Source organism: Cucurbita pepo, chromosome LG12 (assembly GCF_002806865.2).
Source record: "Cucurbita pepo subsp. pepo cultivar mu-cu-16 chromosome LG12, ASM280686v2, whole genome shotgun sequence".
In the NCBI taxonomy this organism is placed as follows: Eukaryota; Viridiplantae; Streptophyta; class Magnoliopsida; order Cucurbitales; family Cucurbitaceae; genus Cucurbita; species Cucurbita pepo.
The window spans coordinates 5,536,567-5,554,081 of record NC_036649.1 but is presented as its reverse complement, the minus strand read 5'-3'; the positions used below and the strand labels follow the sequence as shown (position 1 = coordinate 5,554,081).

General features: G+C 34.0%; 3 protein-coding genes across 4 annotated transcripts; 1 reads left to right on the top strand and 2 right to left on the bottom strand.

The window, feature by feature from the left end:
• Positions 1 to 619: 619 nt before the first annotated feature.
• Positions 620 to 3,006, bottom strand: LOC111806386 (ATP synthase subunit epsilon, mitochondrial). Its single transcript, XM_023691678.1, has 2 exons — positions 2,745 to 3,006; positions 620 to 875 (listed from the first exon to the last, which is right to left on the bottom strand). Exons 1-2 carry the CDS (start codon positions 2,926 to 2,928, stop codon positions 847 to 849), a joined length of 213 nt encoding a protein of 70 aa, XP_023547446.1. The 5' UTR covers positions 2,929 to 3,006; the 3' UTR covers positions 620 to 846.
• Positions 3,007 to 4,061: 1,055 nt separating this feature from the next.
• Positions 4,062 to 6,091, bottom strand: LOC111806653 (exocyst complex component EXO70B1-like). Its single transcript, XM_023692032.1, has one exon. The coding sequence runs from the start codon at positions 6,075 to 6,077 to the stop codon at positions 4,062 to 4,064; it is 2,016 nt and encodes a 671-aa protein (XP_023547800.1). The 5' UTR covers positions 6,078 to 6,091.
• A 5,551-nt stretch (positions 6,092 to 11,642) lies between these two features.
• Positions 11,643 to 14,828, top strand: LOC111807262 (protein MANNAN SYNTHESIS-RELATED 2). 2 transcript variants are annotated; one of them, XM_023692904.1, is made up of 6 exons: positions 11,643 to 11,992; positions 12,421 to 12,550; positions 12,660 to 12,733; positions 13,200 to 13,285; positions 13,472 to 14,045; positions 14,283 to 14,828. In XM_023692904.1, the coding sequence occupies exons 1-6, from the start codon at positions 11,891 to 11,893 to the stop codon at positions 14,559 to 14,561; spliced, it is 1,245 nt and encodes a 414-aa protein (XP_023548672.1). In that variant the 5' UTR covers positions 11,643 to 11,890; the 3' UTR covers positions 14,562 to 14,828. The 2 variants fall into 2 exon arrangements, with proteins under 2 accessions (XP_023548672.1, XP_023548673.1); XM_023692905.1 differs by having other exon boundaries at positions 11,644 to 11,992; positions 12,663 to 12,733.
• The last annotated feature ends 2,687 nt before the right edge of the window (positions 14,829 to 17,515 follow it).

Genomic DNA, 17,515 nt, shown 5'->3' with positions numbered 1-17,515 from the left:
GGCACCATGGAACTAGATGAGTGTCTTGTTGCTCCATTGAATCACTTGAATCTTGATACTGTTCAGCACCATAGAGCTAGATGAGTGTCTCGTTGCTCCGTTGAATCACTTGAATCTTGATACTTTTCAGCACCATGGAACTAGATAAGTGTCTCGTTGCTCCGTTAAATCACTTGAATCTTGATACTTTTCGACACCATGGAGCTAGATAAGTGAGCTATTACACTTTCTTCTCAAAAGATGAAGATCGATCGGAAATCTTAGAAACCGAAGCTAATGCATAATTAATCTAAATTGAAGCTAAAAAATATACATTAAAGAAGACCCAATTGTTAAAAATGGCATGTAAATATTCAAACCTGAAAATAATGATTTAAGAAAGAGTTGACCAGAAGCATGCTTAGACGACATAGGTAGACAATGACAAATGAGGGGTGGGGAACTAAATATTATTGGACGATTATTCCATTATACATTTCTTCAAGTAAATGGAAAGTTTCCTGGTAACGGCCGCTGTGTTTGATTCAACCTCCGCTGGAAGTGGTTGAATACAACACAGGACCCATCAACACCTGTCGGTATGAGAATTGGTAAGCTAAAATATAAGTCACAATTATTTATGGAGAGATCCAAATTTGGATGTGGATAGAAAAAATCAAGCACAAACAAAGCTTTATAGTTGATCAGTAGCAACAAATTTATTACACATTCGCAAGTTCATGGAAATTCCAGGAGATTCATCAATCCATTTCCATAAACGCTTTGATTCCAGAAACTGATTAAAGCCTATCACCAATGTTCATATGATAACAGAAGCAACTTCAAAACATTGACCTCCCATCACCTTCACGCTTCGGGAGTGTCCGACCGAATAACTGAGATGTAACAAAGATAAAAGCCCTCGGTAAATACGAAGTTTAGTTCGTGAACTTAAAGGGTGGTATCTAATCAATTCCCTTAATCTTTCAACTTGTATCTAATAGACTCGAGATTTAAAAGACAAAAAATATATAATAGATCAAACTTACTAAACACAAAATTAAAAGTTCAATGCAACCTAGGAAGTTACTCGTTTATAAAATGAATGGACTAACAAACAACTTGAAGCGATAATTCAACTTCATGGATCAATTCAACGCTTCCTTGCAAGGACCTTATAAGTTTAGAGACCTATTTAGAAGTTGACGCTTTTTAAAGTTCAATCTATTTGATAGAATCATAAAAGTTTTAGAAAGTTTGAAAACTGAACTTCTAATTAAAAAGGAAAAGACAATCACTTGCTTGATGTGGTACATTTACAGCACGCTGTTCTTTAAAAGCTCAATACAAGTGAGATTAGAGATTAAGAAAAAAGTTGCAACTCATAAATATTCACTAGAAATACAGTTACAATGGCTGAAATTCACACCTTCCGTCAAGAATAGGCTTTTGCAGTTGTTATAACAAAAATCACGCAATAAGATCACAAAAAATGTAGCAAAAAGTAAAAAGGAAAATAATCAAACATCCAAAAAAGTATCAAACGTGAGCAATGCAGTGTTCACTTTGAAGTTGCAAACGTCACCATAGAGTTCAACGTGCATAGAAACTATTTGCAAAACGTTTGAAGAATAATCTGTGTGGTGCCATACAACTAGCTTCAGTCACACAGTACACCATGGTCGAGTTATCTACAAACATCTACAAACGTTTCATTTTTCCTAAGACTATGGCAAAAAATGCACAAAATATTTGTAAGCAACTGACAACCAAGGAGTATGCAAGATTTCCAGTGCTGCGATACACATGTATATCACAGACATTCGGGGTTTTACAACATAAAAACTGGAGAAGAAAAAACCTATGCCCCTTACCAAAAGACTATTGTGGATAACCGATTACGCACTCTGATCGAAATATAGTATCTACACTTCGGATGTTTGGAATTTACTTAATTGCTAGGCAGAACTAGCTATTGCACCATCACTTAAAAACAAAATGAACTAATGTGTGAATAAATCCCTCCCAACGCTACGGCGGAGTAGAAGTAAAATTCACCCGGATACCGACCATTGATCAAAGTAGGCCAAATTAACAACGTCGGAACTTTGATTCATCAAAACCGATCACTGACAGATTCTTCGTGCCAACCAATATACGTTTCATTTGTTCTAGTCTAATCAATTGGTTTTTGTGATTTTCAACAACAGCCCAGAAATTCTTCTAAAAAAAGTTATCACCCCTAAAATATAACCCCCCAAAAACCACCAAGCTAAAAGTCTAACCCGCCATTGGCAGAGGAAGTAAGTTATACAGGCATCAAGTTAATCAATAGAATGGTATTGCTCAACAGGTTTGGATATAAATGAATTACGAGTAAATCCTTACTTCATACTGTGAAAATTAAGAGTATCCAGAAAAGAGATACGCCACTACAAATCAAGGGCCAAAGAACCAGCACACAAATGACTTGCACGACATGGAAGCGACCAATCCCTAACACAATTACGATACGCATAGATGCGAACGCAAACTATAAGCCCTATAGAATCACTACCGCGAATTGTATCCCTAATCTATAAACGAATATTGTACGATCCTCATATCACCTTAAAGAGAACTGAAATTTAACCGAAATCCTCGACGATCGACCATACGAATTATCCCAAGAAAACAAAATATTAAATAAACAACAGATCAATGTATTGATGAAAAAAAATAGCAAAAAACAAAATCAATTAGAGAGAGCGAGCGAGAGAGCATACTGGGCTTTTGGGGCTTGCCGTCCGCCCACTTGGAAATGGAAAAGTGAACCTTCTCGCGGCTGAGAACTTCGGTCTTCAAAGGCTCCTTGAGACAGTTCCTGACCAGATTAGCGCAAATGTTCGAGTATGTGATATATGTCATCCCCGCCGCTCTCCAAAAGGGCACCGCTGCATTTGACGCCATTTCTCTGCAAATTTCTCTCTCAGTTTCTCTCTAGCTCTGCGCCTCAAAGAAAGTCCTCGATGATGCCTCAGTTCAGCCGATCTGCCCGTGGTTTAACTGGAAGGGGTGGGCCGACGAATGGTCTTTGGGCTTAATGGGCCAAAAGGTTAAATATAATGGGCCTCCTAATCTCTATGGGCCCGTGCTTCTAGAACATTCTAAAAATATAGTTTTACTAGTTAAAGCAATATGAGATCTCAAAAATTTCTAAATTAAATTTAAATTTTTAACTTTTTTTTTTTAGTATAATAAATAACTGTTGTGATAGACAAATAAATTACTATATTTTTAAATAATTTGTATAATTTTCACACATTTAATCAAAATCTTTTGGAACAATCCTCTATTTTTTTGAATAATCCAAAAATACAGTTCATAACCAAACCCTCTATTTTTTGGTTACCCTCTATTTTTTGGTTAGGTTGTGGTGGTTGGATTGATAACAATTCAAATAGAGTTCATAACCAAACCCTCTATTTTTTGGTTGGGTTGTGGTGGTTGGATTGATCCAATACAGTTCATAACCAAATTCTCTATCTTTTGGTTGGGTTGTGGTGGTTGGATTGATAACCTGAGCAATTTCAATAGAGTTCATAACCAAACCCTCTATTTTTTGGTTGAGTTGTGGTAGTTGGATTGATAACCTAAGCAATTCCAATACAGTTCATAATCAAACCCTCTATTTTTTAGTTGGGTTGTGGTGGTTGGATTGATAACCTGAGCAATTTCAATACAATTCATAACCAAATCCTTTATTTTTTTGGTTGGGTCGTGGAGTTTCTTTTTTTTAAATTATTTTAAAATTTTATATTTGTTACTGTACATATTATATTAATAATTAAATTATTTTAAACTTTAAAGAGATAATTTTAATATTTATAATATTTTTTTTGCTGTAACTCTATTTTTTGAGTTAGTTGGATTGACCTGATTCAAAAGAAATGTCGAACCAACCACAAACCTGATTAAAATACTTTGTTTTTTTAAAATTGAACTCAACTTAAATCGAAAAATAAATAACCTAACCTGACTTTTATTACTCGAGATAGAATAGTCCGAATTGATCGGATTCTCACCCTTGAGAGAAATTGAAGTCATAGAGAAGCGATGGAGGCGCGAAACTGATGAGTTACAATGCTCTTAATTTTGGTAATGAAGCGAGCATGGGTGTGACCACGGCTTCGTTGCACACTCAACATTGGCCGAAACAGAGAGCTGATCATAGTCCCCATACTCTCAGCAGTATATTTCAAATACTTAGCAGCGCCTCGATCCTGTTCGATCAAAGCCTCGAAATTCTTCATATAAACCGGCACAATCGCCTGCACTAAAAGCAGGCAAATTCTCTCTCTCAAACCCTCATCTGAAATGACCCATTTCGATTGCCTCTTACATGTTTGTTCAAATGCCTGAGAGAACATTTTTACCCTTTTCTTCAACAGATCAATATCTCTCCATTTCTCTCCTTCATATGGAAGCTGACCCTTCTGATTTAGAAGGCTGAGAAGCTCTCCCCAGCTTTCTCTCAGGTAAAGCGCTGCGTAATATTCCTTGTATTGGCTGTGTGCGTTTAACCATTCATCTCCCATCATTTCGCCTAGTTTTGAACCTTTTAGATTGCTAAAATGGCAGTGGTTGTTCATCATGAAGTAGTAGGACTTTGACATATCTTGGTAGGCTTTTGCCCATGAATCTAGATTTAGAGCAAGTTCTTTTATGATTAGATAAATTTGGTTCTCTAGAAGGTTTTCTTCACATGTCTTTTCCCAGCTTTGATGGATGATTAAAATCTGGTTTAGGATTGGTTTGTAATGGTTCCCAAGCAGCTTGTTGCAGTAATCAGTGACAAAGCTTACCAAGCTTGGAATGCCACCGTCTACTGGAGGACAGCCCTGTCTTTGCAACTCAACTTGGATTGGAAGTTCCGAGAAAACGTCGCATATGCCGTTTACGACATGTTTTACGAGATCCCTCATTGTAGCTTGAATCTCCGTGCAAGCTTTCCCACCAAACAGCTTGTTAATGTCTGTTCTTAGGTTGTCTAGAACCAAGAAAATGTCCAGTAGGTTCAAGAGCTTGATGGGGTCCTTCTTTGTTTGGGTGACTTTCCTCCCAAATTGGAGGAGAGGGAGAAATCCAGACTGTGATGCAATCTTAGCAAAACATTTGGTCCTGACTTCGGGTTCGATCTTCTCGAATATGTCATTGCAAAGCTTACATTCAGGCTCATATAAATGCTTCACAGCAAGCTCAAGATGCTTGCTCCATCTGTTGATATGATCTTCAATGCTCTGCATATTGCTCAGTTCATCGACTGACGTCTCAAGATAATCCAAACCAAGAGTTCTTAAACTTAGTTCAGCATTTGAACTTCGAATTTCGATGTATATCGATATGCAGTTTTCAATTTGGTCGTTGGCTTTCAGTTTAGTAAGAATCAACTGCAGTTTTTGAACTATAGATTCTGGCAATAGTGAGAAACCAATGAAGTCTTGGTTTTCACTGGTCAATAGGGCTGGAGCTAGATGAAGAGAAACACTATGGTCTCTTAGTAACCTCCTGAACTCAAATTCAAGCTTGTTCAATGCCAAACTGAGAGGCCCTCCATCGATACGAGCATTGTTCTCGGCCACCTGCAACTCACGAAGATTTTCCAACGAGTTTTTGACATTGAGAAGTTGCTGATCATTGACTATTCTGTTGTCTTCAACAAATTGGACAATTCCCTCCAACCACTGAATTATAAGGCTGCAGTTATCAGAAAGAAATTCAAATGCATTTTCGAACCGTTCCATGACCGAGAGGTAACTAGAGAGTTGAGAACAAGAATCAGCCACGAGTGACTTCTGAAGTTCAGAAACAGTGTTGATAACATTAAAAAGTGCAGATGCAAGTCCAACGACATGATCGATCTGGTCTCCAACAGCGAAAGAGTTGCATTTCTGAATCGGTACGAGCTCGACTTCCAAACTTGCTAGCCTTCGAGCCTTGTCTCTCAATCTTGGTCCAGCATTGGCTAGTGCAGATGCAATGTCTCTTGACTTGTCTAGGCTGGTTTTCAAGTGCTGCCTAGCTGCAACAAGCTTCCTAAGGGCTTCCGCCTCATCCATTGACAATGGAATTACAGGTTCTTCTACTATATGACCCTATATATTGCCTTACAACATCTTTACATATTTGAGTTTAAAATTGCTGTCTGGTTTCTTGTTTGTCACTCCTTTCGCTTTTTCTTCACCAAACTCAACAATCTGGAACTGAAAAGGCTGCCAATTCAAACCAAACCTCACTTGCAAAAAACTAACAGTGTAAAATCTCTCACCCACCGTAGGATACAAGTTCTGTACAACTACCTTTTGTCTGTGCCCGTAAAGGTATAGAAAAACCAGTCTTCAAACTGAAGAATTTCCTACATTAGATTGGAGACAGAAAAGAAACTGAAGCAGCAGCCAACCACCCATGAGAAAGCTTCTAAAAAAGATTAAATTTCAAAGAATGTTTATAACAATTCATTCATTCAAAAAGCAGTCTGAGTTAAGTTTGGAAGTAATTTCTTCCTGCCCACCTGACTTGCAATATTTGACTTGGTCAACCTAAGAATTCAGCTGGTAGTTGATAAAAATAGTATATGTGAGATCCCCACATTGGTTGGGAAGGAGAACAAAATATTCTTTATAAGGATGTGGAAACTTCTCTCTAGCAAACGCGTTTTAAAAACCTTGAGGTGGAGGAAAAGCCCAAAAAGAACAATATCTGCTAGCCGTTACAAATAGTATCAAAACTAGACACCGGGCGATGTGCCAGTAAGGAGGCTGCACCTCGAAGAGGGGTGGACACGAGGCGGTGTGCCAGCAAGGACACTGGGCCTCGAAAGAGGGTGGATTGGAGGGTCCCACATCGATTGGAGAAGGGAACAAGTGCTAGTGAGGATGCTAGGTCCCGAAGTGGGGTGAATTGTGAGATCCCAAATTGGTTAAGGGTGTGGAAACCTCTAGCAAACGCATTTTAAAAACCTTGAGGGGAAGTCTGAAAGGGAAAGCCCCAAGAGAACAATCCGAACGATAAAGCCCAAAGAAGACAATATCTGCTAGTGGTGGACTTGGAGCGTTACCGTATATAAATATAGAATTGTTCTGCGGCTACTATTTTCATGAGAGAATGATTTAGAATTCAAAAACATTATGACCTCAGCATGCGAGTCAAAAAAACTTTAGAATTAACTTCACTGGAAAAGAGAAGGGTGAAAAACTTGATGTTAAAGTTATTCTATTTCACTGTCTCCTTGGAAGTCAATGGTAATAATAATGAGCCATCCAGAAATCAATGCTGAAGTACAGAGTTCGTGACTTCTTTTAGTTGATTTATTTTTCTACTTTGCTGGATATCTCTCCTATGGTTATGATAGCAATTACAGCAGACAGATTTTGGAACCACAACGTGAGATTCCACGTCGGTTGGCGAGGTAAATGAAGTATTCTATATAAGGGTGTGGAAACCTCTCCCTAGCTCACATGCGTTTTAAAAACTTTGTGGGGGGAAAAACTCGAAGAGAAAATCCAAAAAAGACAATATCTACTTACGTTTAAACTTGCTTGACGGGAAATTCAAAAGATAAAATCCAAAAAAGTACAATACCCATTACCGGTAGGCTATGACTCTTACAGTCAATTGATCCCTTATAGTTTCGATTCCGTTTCAATTAGTTAAGTCTAAAGATTAAATTAAAACTTTTAGAACTACAGAAAGGTGGAGGGGTAAGATTCAAACTTATGACATCTTCATTAAAAGCATGTGTTTGAACCCGATGAACTATGTTTAGATGGATCGGAATGAACCCAATGATTAGATTAGATTTATTATGTTTACAGTAATATTATACTGTTCTTCGATCTTAAGGCTAACAATATTGGAATCAAAATCTTATGTGACAGGGACGTCTTACAGAAAGAACAGAATTTACAGAGAAGTGTAGTTGATGTTGGTTGAGCCGAAAACAAAACAAGAAGAACAGCCTGTTGGCTCATCAATGGCTCCGATTGTTGTTTTCTTTATATGGGGAACAGTGAACAACTAAGCATTCTGGCCTTCCTGAAGGACTCTGCCTCGCCCCACTCGCCACATGCCTAACCACCCCATTTTTTCATTTAATCATTTTATTCAATTACCCTCGCCTGCCGACAGCTTCAGAACCGCCGATCACTGCTTCTTTTGGCGGCTAACGCGGCCGCGATTCGCCAAATTACTGATCGGAATCGGGAATTCTGTAATGGAAAACGAGAATTAGGGCTGTTGTTGGCCCAAGTGCACTACTAAGCCTACTGCCAGTAGATATTGTCTGATCCCATATCTGTTTGTTAGAAATCACGAATCTCCACAATGATATGGTATTGTCCACTTTAAGCATAAGCTCTCCTCTTGTTGCTTTGGTTTTTGTTTCTCCAAAAGGCCTCATACTAATTGAAATGTATTTCTTATCTATAAACTCATGATCATCGTCTTAATTAGTCAATGTGGACTCCCATGCCCAACAATCCTCAACACAGTTGGGGAGGAGAACGAAACATTTTTTTCAAGGGGTGGAAACCTTTCTCTAACAGGCGTTTTAAAACGTGAGGGTGGCTGCGATACGTAACGGGCTGAAGTGGACAAACCAACGGTGAGACGTAATAGACTGAAACGGACAATATCTATTAACGATGGACTTAGGTTAATACAGAGGATGAAAAAAAATCTAAGGTGGATTAGTATGCTAATTCGGTGCACGCAATCTCAACCCTAGAAACTGTTCCAAATTTTATTATATTTTTTCTCTATAAGAATAATTTTAATGTTGATTTATAATCAAATTATTTGAATTTTTAGTTCAGTTATAAAAACAAGATTGATTTTTAAAAATAATTGTTTTTTTTTTTTAGTTTTTTTAGTTTTTAAAAGATAGATAATAAAATAAAAGCCAAAATAATATTTAAAAGCATAATTTTAAAAAATAGAAACCAAATAATTAATAAATGTATCTTAAGCTTTATATTTTTATTCCCAATTGTATAAAAATATTATTTAAAATTTTGTCAGATTTAAAATGACTTCAAAACATACGTCTACAATAATTGAAAGGTGAATTTAATATTTAATTTTATACTTCAAAACGTGAATTTCATCACTATAGTTGTTTTTAATTATTAAATGCATTTAAAGTAATTTAATATAAATTCACTAATATTATTTATGAATTAATCCATTTTTAATATAAAATTTATGATGGATATTTAAAAAATTGTTAGCAATCATTTCGATTAGAATATGAATTAAGTATAATTATTAATTTATATTTATTTCCTATTAAATAACTACAAAAAAAAAAAAAAAATTATATATAACTTTAAAACTATCTGCCATTCAAACAATTGGAAGAACGGGACAACAATTGTGCCACACTTGTTCTGACTCGACGAACAAGTCAGTTATGAGAAATTTAGATTTTGTGGACAACGTAGGCGTATGCTCGATTCTCGAGTCATGTTTAGAAAAAATATTTTAAAAAATGTGAGCAAGTAAATACGTTGAAAACAATATTATCAGCTAAAAGTGAGTAGGAAACAACAGTAGCATATAACTCGAGCAGGAAAAAGTAACAACTCAGCACTGAAAACACTGACTTTCTAAACTCCGACCGACTTCATAACTCAATGTCCCAAACATCAATTTATTAACTAACTCCATCAAACTTATTATAACCCAACTCAGTCCTCCGAACATACATTTAAAGACCCCACGGGAGATACGAGATTTAAAACTATATGTTTTAAGATTAAAAAAAAAAAAATACATACATATATATACATATATACATACATATATATACATATATACATACATATATATACATATATCTATATATACATATATATACACATATACATACATATATATACATATATCTATATATACATATATATACACATATACATACATATATATACATATATCTATATATACATATATATACACATATACATACATATATATACATATATCTATATATACATATATATACACATATACATACATATATATACATATATCTATATATACATATATATACACATATACATACATATATATACATATATCTATATATACATATATATACACATATACATACATATATATACATATATCTATATATACATATATATACACATATACATACATATATATACATATATCTATATATACATATATATACACATATACATACATATATATACATATATCTATATATATATAGATATATATAGATATATATATATATATGCATGCATGTATAATTGTAATTAAAATAATAAAAATAATTAAGAGTTGGTAGGCGACTGAGTTGGACATGAGGATAAGACAAAATGAGTGTCAGAAATCTTAACCTTAGTAAAGGGTTTAAAGTCTAACCCATGGTTTCAGGTTGATCAACCTTTACTTTATTTTATTTTATTTTTATTTTTTTTGCTTTTTTCTTCTTTTCCAAATTACTTTATTATTAATCTTGCCAACCTACCTTATTTATTTATCCTAACCAATCAATGCCCTCCACCTGGCAGTAGGCATATTATGTTCCTCTTTACGTTTCTTCTCTCCACTGTAACCGCAGCCAAAGGAGATTTTTGGTTACTATCCAAAAATTGAAAAATATTATTGTACTTCTAATAATTAAAAATTAATGTTTTCAGCTTTTAACTAATTTAATTTCCATTTTTTTTAATCTATATTAAATAAATTTTAAAAATTAACAAATTCACAANTAATCTATATTAAATAAATTTCAAACATTAACAAATTCACAAAATANTAAAATTATAATATAGAAATATAAAAAATAAAAATAATTATTTTCACATTCGTATATTATATATAATTAAAAAGTATTTGTGCAAATATAAATAACTTTTAAAATATATAATTTTGTGATGTCATATCTAAATGTTTTTTAAAATTATTTAATTATTTTTTAACTTCGATCTTTAATTATAATGAAGTGAGTAATGTCTTGTTCGGATAAAATTATTCTCCATTCTTAAAAATAAAATTGTCAATATTTAAATAAATCTCGGATTTTTTATTTTTTATTATTTTTTATTAATTTGACTGATATAATATATAGTATGCATCTACCAACTCGGATAAAATACATAAAACTTATGACCTTATCATAGTCTTATAATCTTATTAGTATAATCTTTTTTGTCACACTATTATTACTAATTATAATATGTACTAAAATAATTCGAGATTCTATTTCTATAAGTAGCGATGTTAATTAATTTTTTTATTTTTATTTTATTAAAATTACAATAATTATTCGATATAAAATAATTTTTTTATATATTTTTTAAAGATTGATAATAAATTAAAATTACAAACGTCTCCATTAAATTGCTATACAAAATTTAATTTAATGTTCCTGAAAAAAAGAAATAAAAAAGGAAATTAATTGAGTAGAACCTATAGTTTATAATTTAATTAAATAATTTCAATAATTCAAATAATTAAGAAAAAATAATAATAATAAATTGAAAGATACTCCAACAAAAATAAATAAATAAATAAATAAATAAATAAAAACCAATGGATTTTTATTTATTTATTTATTTATTTTAAGAAAAAGGGGAAAGGATATGAAAACGAAGGCTTAGGAGAAGCAATGAATTCGGGAGGGAAGTGTCGGTGCTGTGTGTTATAAAGAAGAAGAAACACAGAGAGAGAGGTTGAAGAACTGTCGTAGTGTTCTCTGTGATTCAGCGGCGGAAATTTCTTGAATCTTCGGCTTTGGCTTCCCCAAGTAATCAAGGAGCTTTCAATTCCATCCGCCATTGATTCCTCTGCTTAATCTTCACAGACTCTGGGAGAGAGAGAAGAGCAGGATCTCTGAACGGCAATGGGGGTGGATCTGAGACAAGTCTTGGCCGGCATACTCACCCTCACTATGTTCGTGATGCTTGGCCACATGATCAAGCGAGACCACTTTGATTCCGTCCAAGTACATGCTCTGAACCTTCATTTCCTTTTCGATCTGCTATTTCCTCCATTTTCTCTTCTAGAGATCTTATGCTGTGCAATCCGTGTCTTCTCTGTTTTCTTTAGTTTGCGTAGTCTGATTTATTTTCATGGTTTCTTACTTTTACTTTACTTTTTTATCATCATTCTTGCTCAATTTTGTGGAATTTAGTTCTGTATGAGTATAGCTTGACTAGTAGTAGCAGGAAGCGTACTATCTGTGCTTCACCGAGATAGAGTATAACTTACGGAATTTACAAGCTATGTTCGTTCAGCTTCTCTAATTTATCGGTAGAATCAAGCACTTTTTTCCTTTGAATATTTGATTGTGTGATTTTTTGCTTCTTACAAATCAAGTTTAGGAAATCGGAATCCTAATTCATTGCATTCAATCTTGCTTTTGTTTTGAAGGAAAAATTTCCAGGGCCAACGAAGGATGTTGCCAAAGTAACACCAGTGCGCAGCCTCAACAAAAAAGGTGCTATTCCGTGGAAAAATGATGTTCAAGAGCTAAAACAATGTTGGAGCAAACCCGAATCTGGTTAGTATTCGAAAATGAGCGAAAGTTAACTGATACGTTCATTTACCATTTATCGTGCTTTTGTATTTCTTATCCTTTCTATTCACTTATTACTCATTTGGATTGGAAGCAGACGAGGGGAGGCAACCAAAGGGGTATGTCACTTTTTCATTGACCGACGGTCCCGAATACCATGTCTCACAGGTACCCAAGTAAAGTATTTGATTCTTCTTGTTTTTGTCTAGCTTGTTCATCATTTTTCCATATAAACAATTAACTCGATAGAGCACTGCACATTATGACTGGGGTTCATGTTTTCTATTGGCTAATTAACCGTCATTTATATGAAGTAATTGTTGGAGTCCCACGTTGGCTAATTTAGGGAATGATCATGGGTTTATAAGTAAGGAATACATCTCCATTGGTATGAAGCCTTTTGGGGAAGTCCAAAGCAAATCGATTATGCCCAAAGTGGACAATATCATACCACTGTGGAGAGTTGTGATTCGTAACAGTAATGCGAGCAATACTCAGGGTCTCTTACTCTAAAAACTCCCCATTTGTGGCATTATTATTTGGGTTCTTCTCAGATCGTGTCACTTGTTGTCATCTAGCATTGTCTTCCCTTCATTTTACCACATTTCTTATTGATGCTTATTGCCTATTTCAGATTGCTGATGCTGTGGTCGTGGCTAGATATCTAGGTGCGACTCTTGTTGTCCCTGATATTAGAGGGAAAGAACTGGGAGATAAGTGGTAAGTTCTAACAAGTGCTGTGGCTGGAACAAGATCCTCCTTCTAAAGAATCTTCATCTCTACTTTTATTGCCTTGGAATTTCCTATTGCTTCACTCCATATTCATAGATATGTGCTGCTGTACTCTGTCTATTACTTCTGGGGACACTATTCTGGTCGAAACCTGACATAATTGGTATCTTCCAGGAGCTTTGGGGACATTTATGATGTTGAGAAGTTCATTGAAAGCCTCGATGGAGTTGTCAAAGTAGTAAAAACGCTGCCATCTGAAATATCTCCAAGAAAGCTCTCGACTGTCAAAGTGCCGAATCGGGTTACAGAAGATTACATTTCGGAACACGTAGAGAAGGTTTTTAAAAAAAGTGGCAGCATAAGACTCGCAACTTACTTTCCTTCCGTAAATATGAAAAAGTCGACCACATCAAGTGATGGTGATTCAGTTCCATGTTTGGCCATGTTTGGAACATTGGAGTTGCAGCCAGAAATAAGTGAGGTGATTGAATCCATGGTTGAGAGGCTAAAAACTTTGAGTCGGAAGTCTAACGGTCAGTTCATAGCTGTGGACTTGAGGATCGAAATGTTGGGGGAAAATGGATGCCAAGAGGCATCTGGAAGTAAAAGTTGTTACACTGCACAAGAAATAGCTTTGTTTTTGAGGAAGATTGGTTTCAACAAGGATGCTACCATATACTTGACTCAACCGAGATGGGAAAACAGTCTTGATGATCTCAAAGATTTGTTTCCAAAAACTTACACAAAGGTGAGTCTGGATGCATTTATCGTTCCCCGATACGTACTTCAATTTCGTGAGGATATATTTCGACAAATTAAGCTAGAAAGATTACTTCTAATGTTTTTTATTCCTCTGCTGCCTTTTCTTTAAGTTTGTTTGGATAGAATTCGCAACTCGGACCAAACTACGAATTCTTTCTCTTTATGAGAGTTAAGCTGTTCATCCATTACTGATTCTGGGCGTTTCTCCCAACTTTTGTTGCAGGAAAGCATAATGCCAGCGGACAAGAAGGCAAAGTTTTTGAATGCAGAGAGTTCTGAATACGAGAAAGTAATCGACTTCTACATATGTAGCCAAAGCGATATCTTCGTACCAGCGATCTCTGGACTCTTCTACTCGAATGTTGCAGGCAAGAGGATTGGTTTGGGCAAGAATCAAATACTTGTTCCAGCCACCATTAGAGAATCCACAGCTTCTGCTTCCAAATTCATCTCCTCTTACATCAGAAAGAAGAATCACTTGGCATATTCATGCTTTTGTTAGGCTCATTGTAAAGGTAAGTGAAGACACGACTGTATCGATCTCTGATTTGCGTGCTTCGAGCTTTCATGGCTGAGCAGATTACAAGGCCAATTGTATTGCATTGCATTAGTTTTCATTTTGTTCTTAATGATTCCTAAACAGAAGAGTATTTGTTAAAGATAATTTTGTAAGACATGCAGCAGAACGATTAAGATGTCAATTATTGTTTGATAAAGGCTTCCATTTACAGTAATGAGATTGAGAGAAAGTATTACATTTTGTGTTCAAGTCCAGGGATTCTTTCTTTTATTATCTCTTCATGAAAAAAAATATATTATTAAATTTTTGGATTCTAGATTTAGAATGATTTCTAAGCAATATACTATTAAAGAGTATGTCTTTTTCTTTAAAAATGACTAATAATCGGATCGAAAAAGAAACTTTTTGAATGTATTATTTTACTGAAATGATTTTTATAATTTATCGGAAAATCTTATCTGAATTGCGAGAATAACTGACTAAGTCATGCCTATATATATATAGGCTTATTCTCCGAATGGCACGGGGCCAAGCCTTTATGTTGTTTAAGTAGATTGGGTGACAGATCGGCCATAGTAGTACTCCGGGATATAAACAGGGCGACAAGGAAACTTTGACATTTCATACTAAGAATTTTCATCGTAGGAAAAATACAAGAAGGTTAAGCAGCAAACATGATCAAATTTAAAATGAGCGTTTTAAAATATGACCGAGCAACCAAACGATACATTTGAATGTTAATTAAAATTTCTCATATAACTATCATTTCGAACATTGTATTTGTAGCCCTTTTGTACAATTTAAAGGGTTAACCAGGGAAATGACTAAATAGAAATGGTCGACTAAATAAATATTAATTAAGAATTATCAATCGACTAAAATACTCCTGACAACTCGTAAATACAAAGTAATTAAAATGTAACATCTCGAACTCGAGAAAATACATTTTTGTTCTTAACATCTCGAAATATAGATATGGTCCATAAAAATTAATCGAACTCGTTGAACTTGTCGAATTGTCAAATTAAATTAAGATGGTAAGAAAACCTTAGTCTTTCATAGAAAAATTTAGAACAAGTTGACGGTAGCAAATTACATTTGTGACACAATTGACTTTGTAGTTCGTTAGGTATTTTACTATTTAATATTTAAATAATTTCTTAAAAAATATTAAATCTCAAAAAATAAATGTACGAAAGTGACTTATACTATAGAGACATTATAAATTAATATCTTATAATCGTGTTCTCACACAAGTCATAAAATTTTAAACATATTCCATACTTTTCTACATGATTTGACGGCAAGAAAGTGATTGATTGCTCAAAAGGCTCTACATGATATACGTAGGATCAATGTATATAAAAGTGATACACGTGCCTCGTCTATTTACTTTGGAGACATATTGAAATATATTTTAATCAATTAAGATGTTTTCTTTTATTTTCTTTATTTTTCAGAATTTAGTTAATATTATATTTAGTATATTTTATCTTATTTTCAAAACAAGATTTTGTTAGTGATATATTTTCTCTTTTTTTTTTTAGAATTTAGTTTAGAGTTTATATTCTATATTTAAATGTTGGGAATATGAAATTTCAATCCTACTTTTGTTTCTTATTCTTAACATAGTATTATTTATGGCGGAATCAACTGCATCCAACTTTAAAACTTTGAGTGTTTATTTAACACATCCTTATTATATTCATCACTCTGGTTAACTCGGATATTCACTTTGTTCCAATCAAATTAAATGAGACAAATTATCAACCCTAGAGTAAACCATTTATGCATGAACCAAGAAACTCTTCAAGTTCTGCTCTTCAAGTTCTGAGATACATGGAATATGGTCTATTTCTAAGTTTTGCATCTTTTTGGAAAATTCAATAATTTCTTGAAAGTCTAAAACGCAACCCAATGTGTCCAGATCATCTGGGTTTTACATCTTACAGTAAATTCAATTATTTCTTGAAAGTCTAAAAAACAAACTAATATTTCAAGTTTTGCATCTTTTTAGGAAATTTATTTATTTATTGAAAATCTAAAAAGCAAACTAATGTATCCAAATCATCAACAAATACTTGTTTAAAGCTAACTGGGTAGATATTTTCAGATTGAGAAAACAACAATATGATTTTATGAAAGACAAGTTGGGTATTATAACTTGCCCTCTCCACCCTGAAGGAGAGTATTGAAATATATTTTATATAATCATAACTTTCCCCCTTATTTTCAGAATTTGATATATTTTATCTTCTTTTCAAGATTTGGTTAATAGCATATTTTCTGTTATATCTAAAATTTAGTTGGTAGCTTGTATCCTATCTAAAGAAGATAGGACTTTCAATGTTTCTCATTCTTAACAAAACTTCGATTAATTTCTTGAAATTTTTGCTTCCTTAATCGTTGTAATCCTCATCTCCTTTTCTCATTGACAAAAGGGGATTTGAATCTCTCAAAATGAGAATGAAATGTCCACCTTTAAGCCATTGAGTTAAAAGTACAAAATATGAACCTAATGAAATGACTAGATGTGAATGTATTGAAAAGGAGAACACAAACATTAGAATGGCCAAACATTTCAAATTTGCAAACTAAAAAAAAATAAAAGCATAGACCAAGAATAGAGGAGAAAGAAAGTAAACAATAAACAAAAGTGTAAATAAATTAAGAACAGAAGAAAACAAACCAAACTGAAAAAAAGAAAAAAAAATTGTTCAATTACTTAGTAACAACTTCACACATAACCTTCACATTATGTACGAAGTAAAGAAAGGATAAATATAGGAGTAAAAAAGAAAGGAGGGAGATATGTGGGGAGAATAAGAAGAGACTAGGGTTTGTTAGAGGAATAAAAGAGGCGTGAGGAGCAGAGAGCGCAATAGAGCTGGGTTTTGTTTTTGTGGTAAAGGAGGAAGAAGCAGAAGGAGCAGCGG

Excerpts from the sequence above, each read along its gene's own strand:
- LOC111806653 (XM_023692032.1), bottom strand. The coding sequence starts at position 6,077 with ATGGATGAGGCGGAAGCCCTTAGGAAGCTTGTTGCAGCTAGGCAGCAC.
- LOC111807262 (XM_023692904.1), top strand. The coding sequence starts at position 11,891 with ATGGGGGTGGATCTGAGACAAGTCTTGGCCGGCATACTCACCCTCACT. Across the intron at positions 12,551-12,659 it reads TTGGAGCAAACCCGAATCTG|CAGACGAGGGGAGGCAACCA; the intron begins GTTAGTATTCGA and ends TTGGATTGGAAG. Across the intron at positions 14,046-14,282 it reads TTCCAAAAACTTACACAAAG|GAAAGCATAATGCCAGCGGA; the intron begins GTGAGTCTGGAT and ends CTTTTGTTGCAG.
- LOC111806386 (XM_023691678.1), bottom strand. The coding sequence starts at position 2,928 with ATGGCGTCAAATGCAGCGGTGCCCTTTTGGAGAGCGGCGGGGATGACA. Across the intron at positions 876-2,744 it reads CGGCAAGCCCCAAAAGCCCA|TTATTCGGTCGGACACTCCC; the intron begins GTATGCTCTCTC and ends GTTACATCTCAG.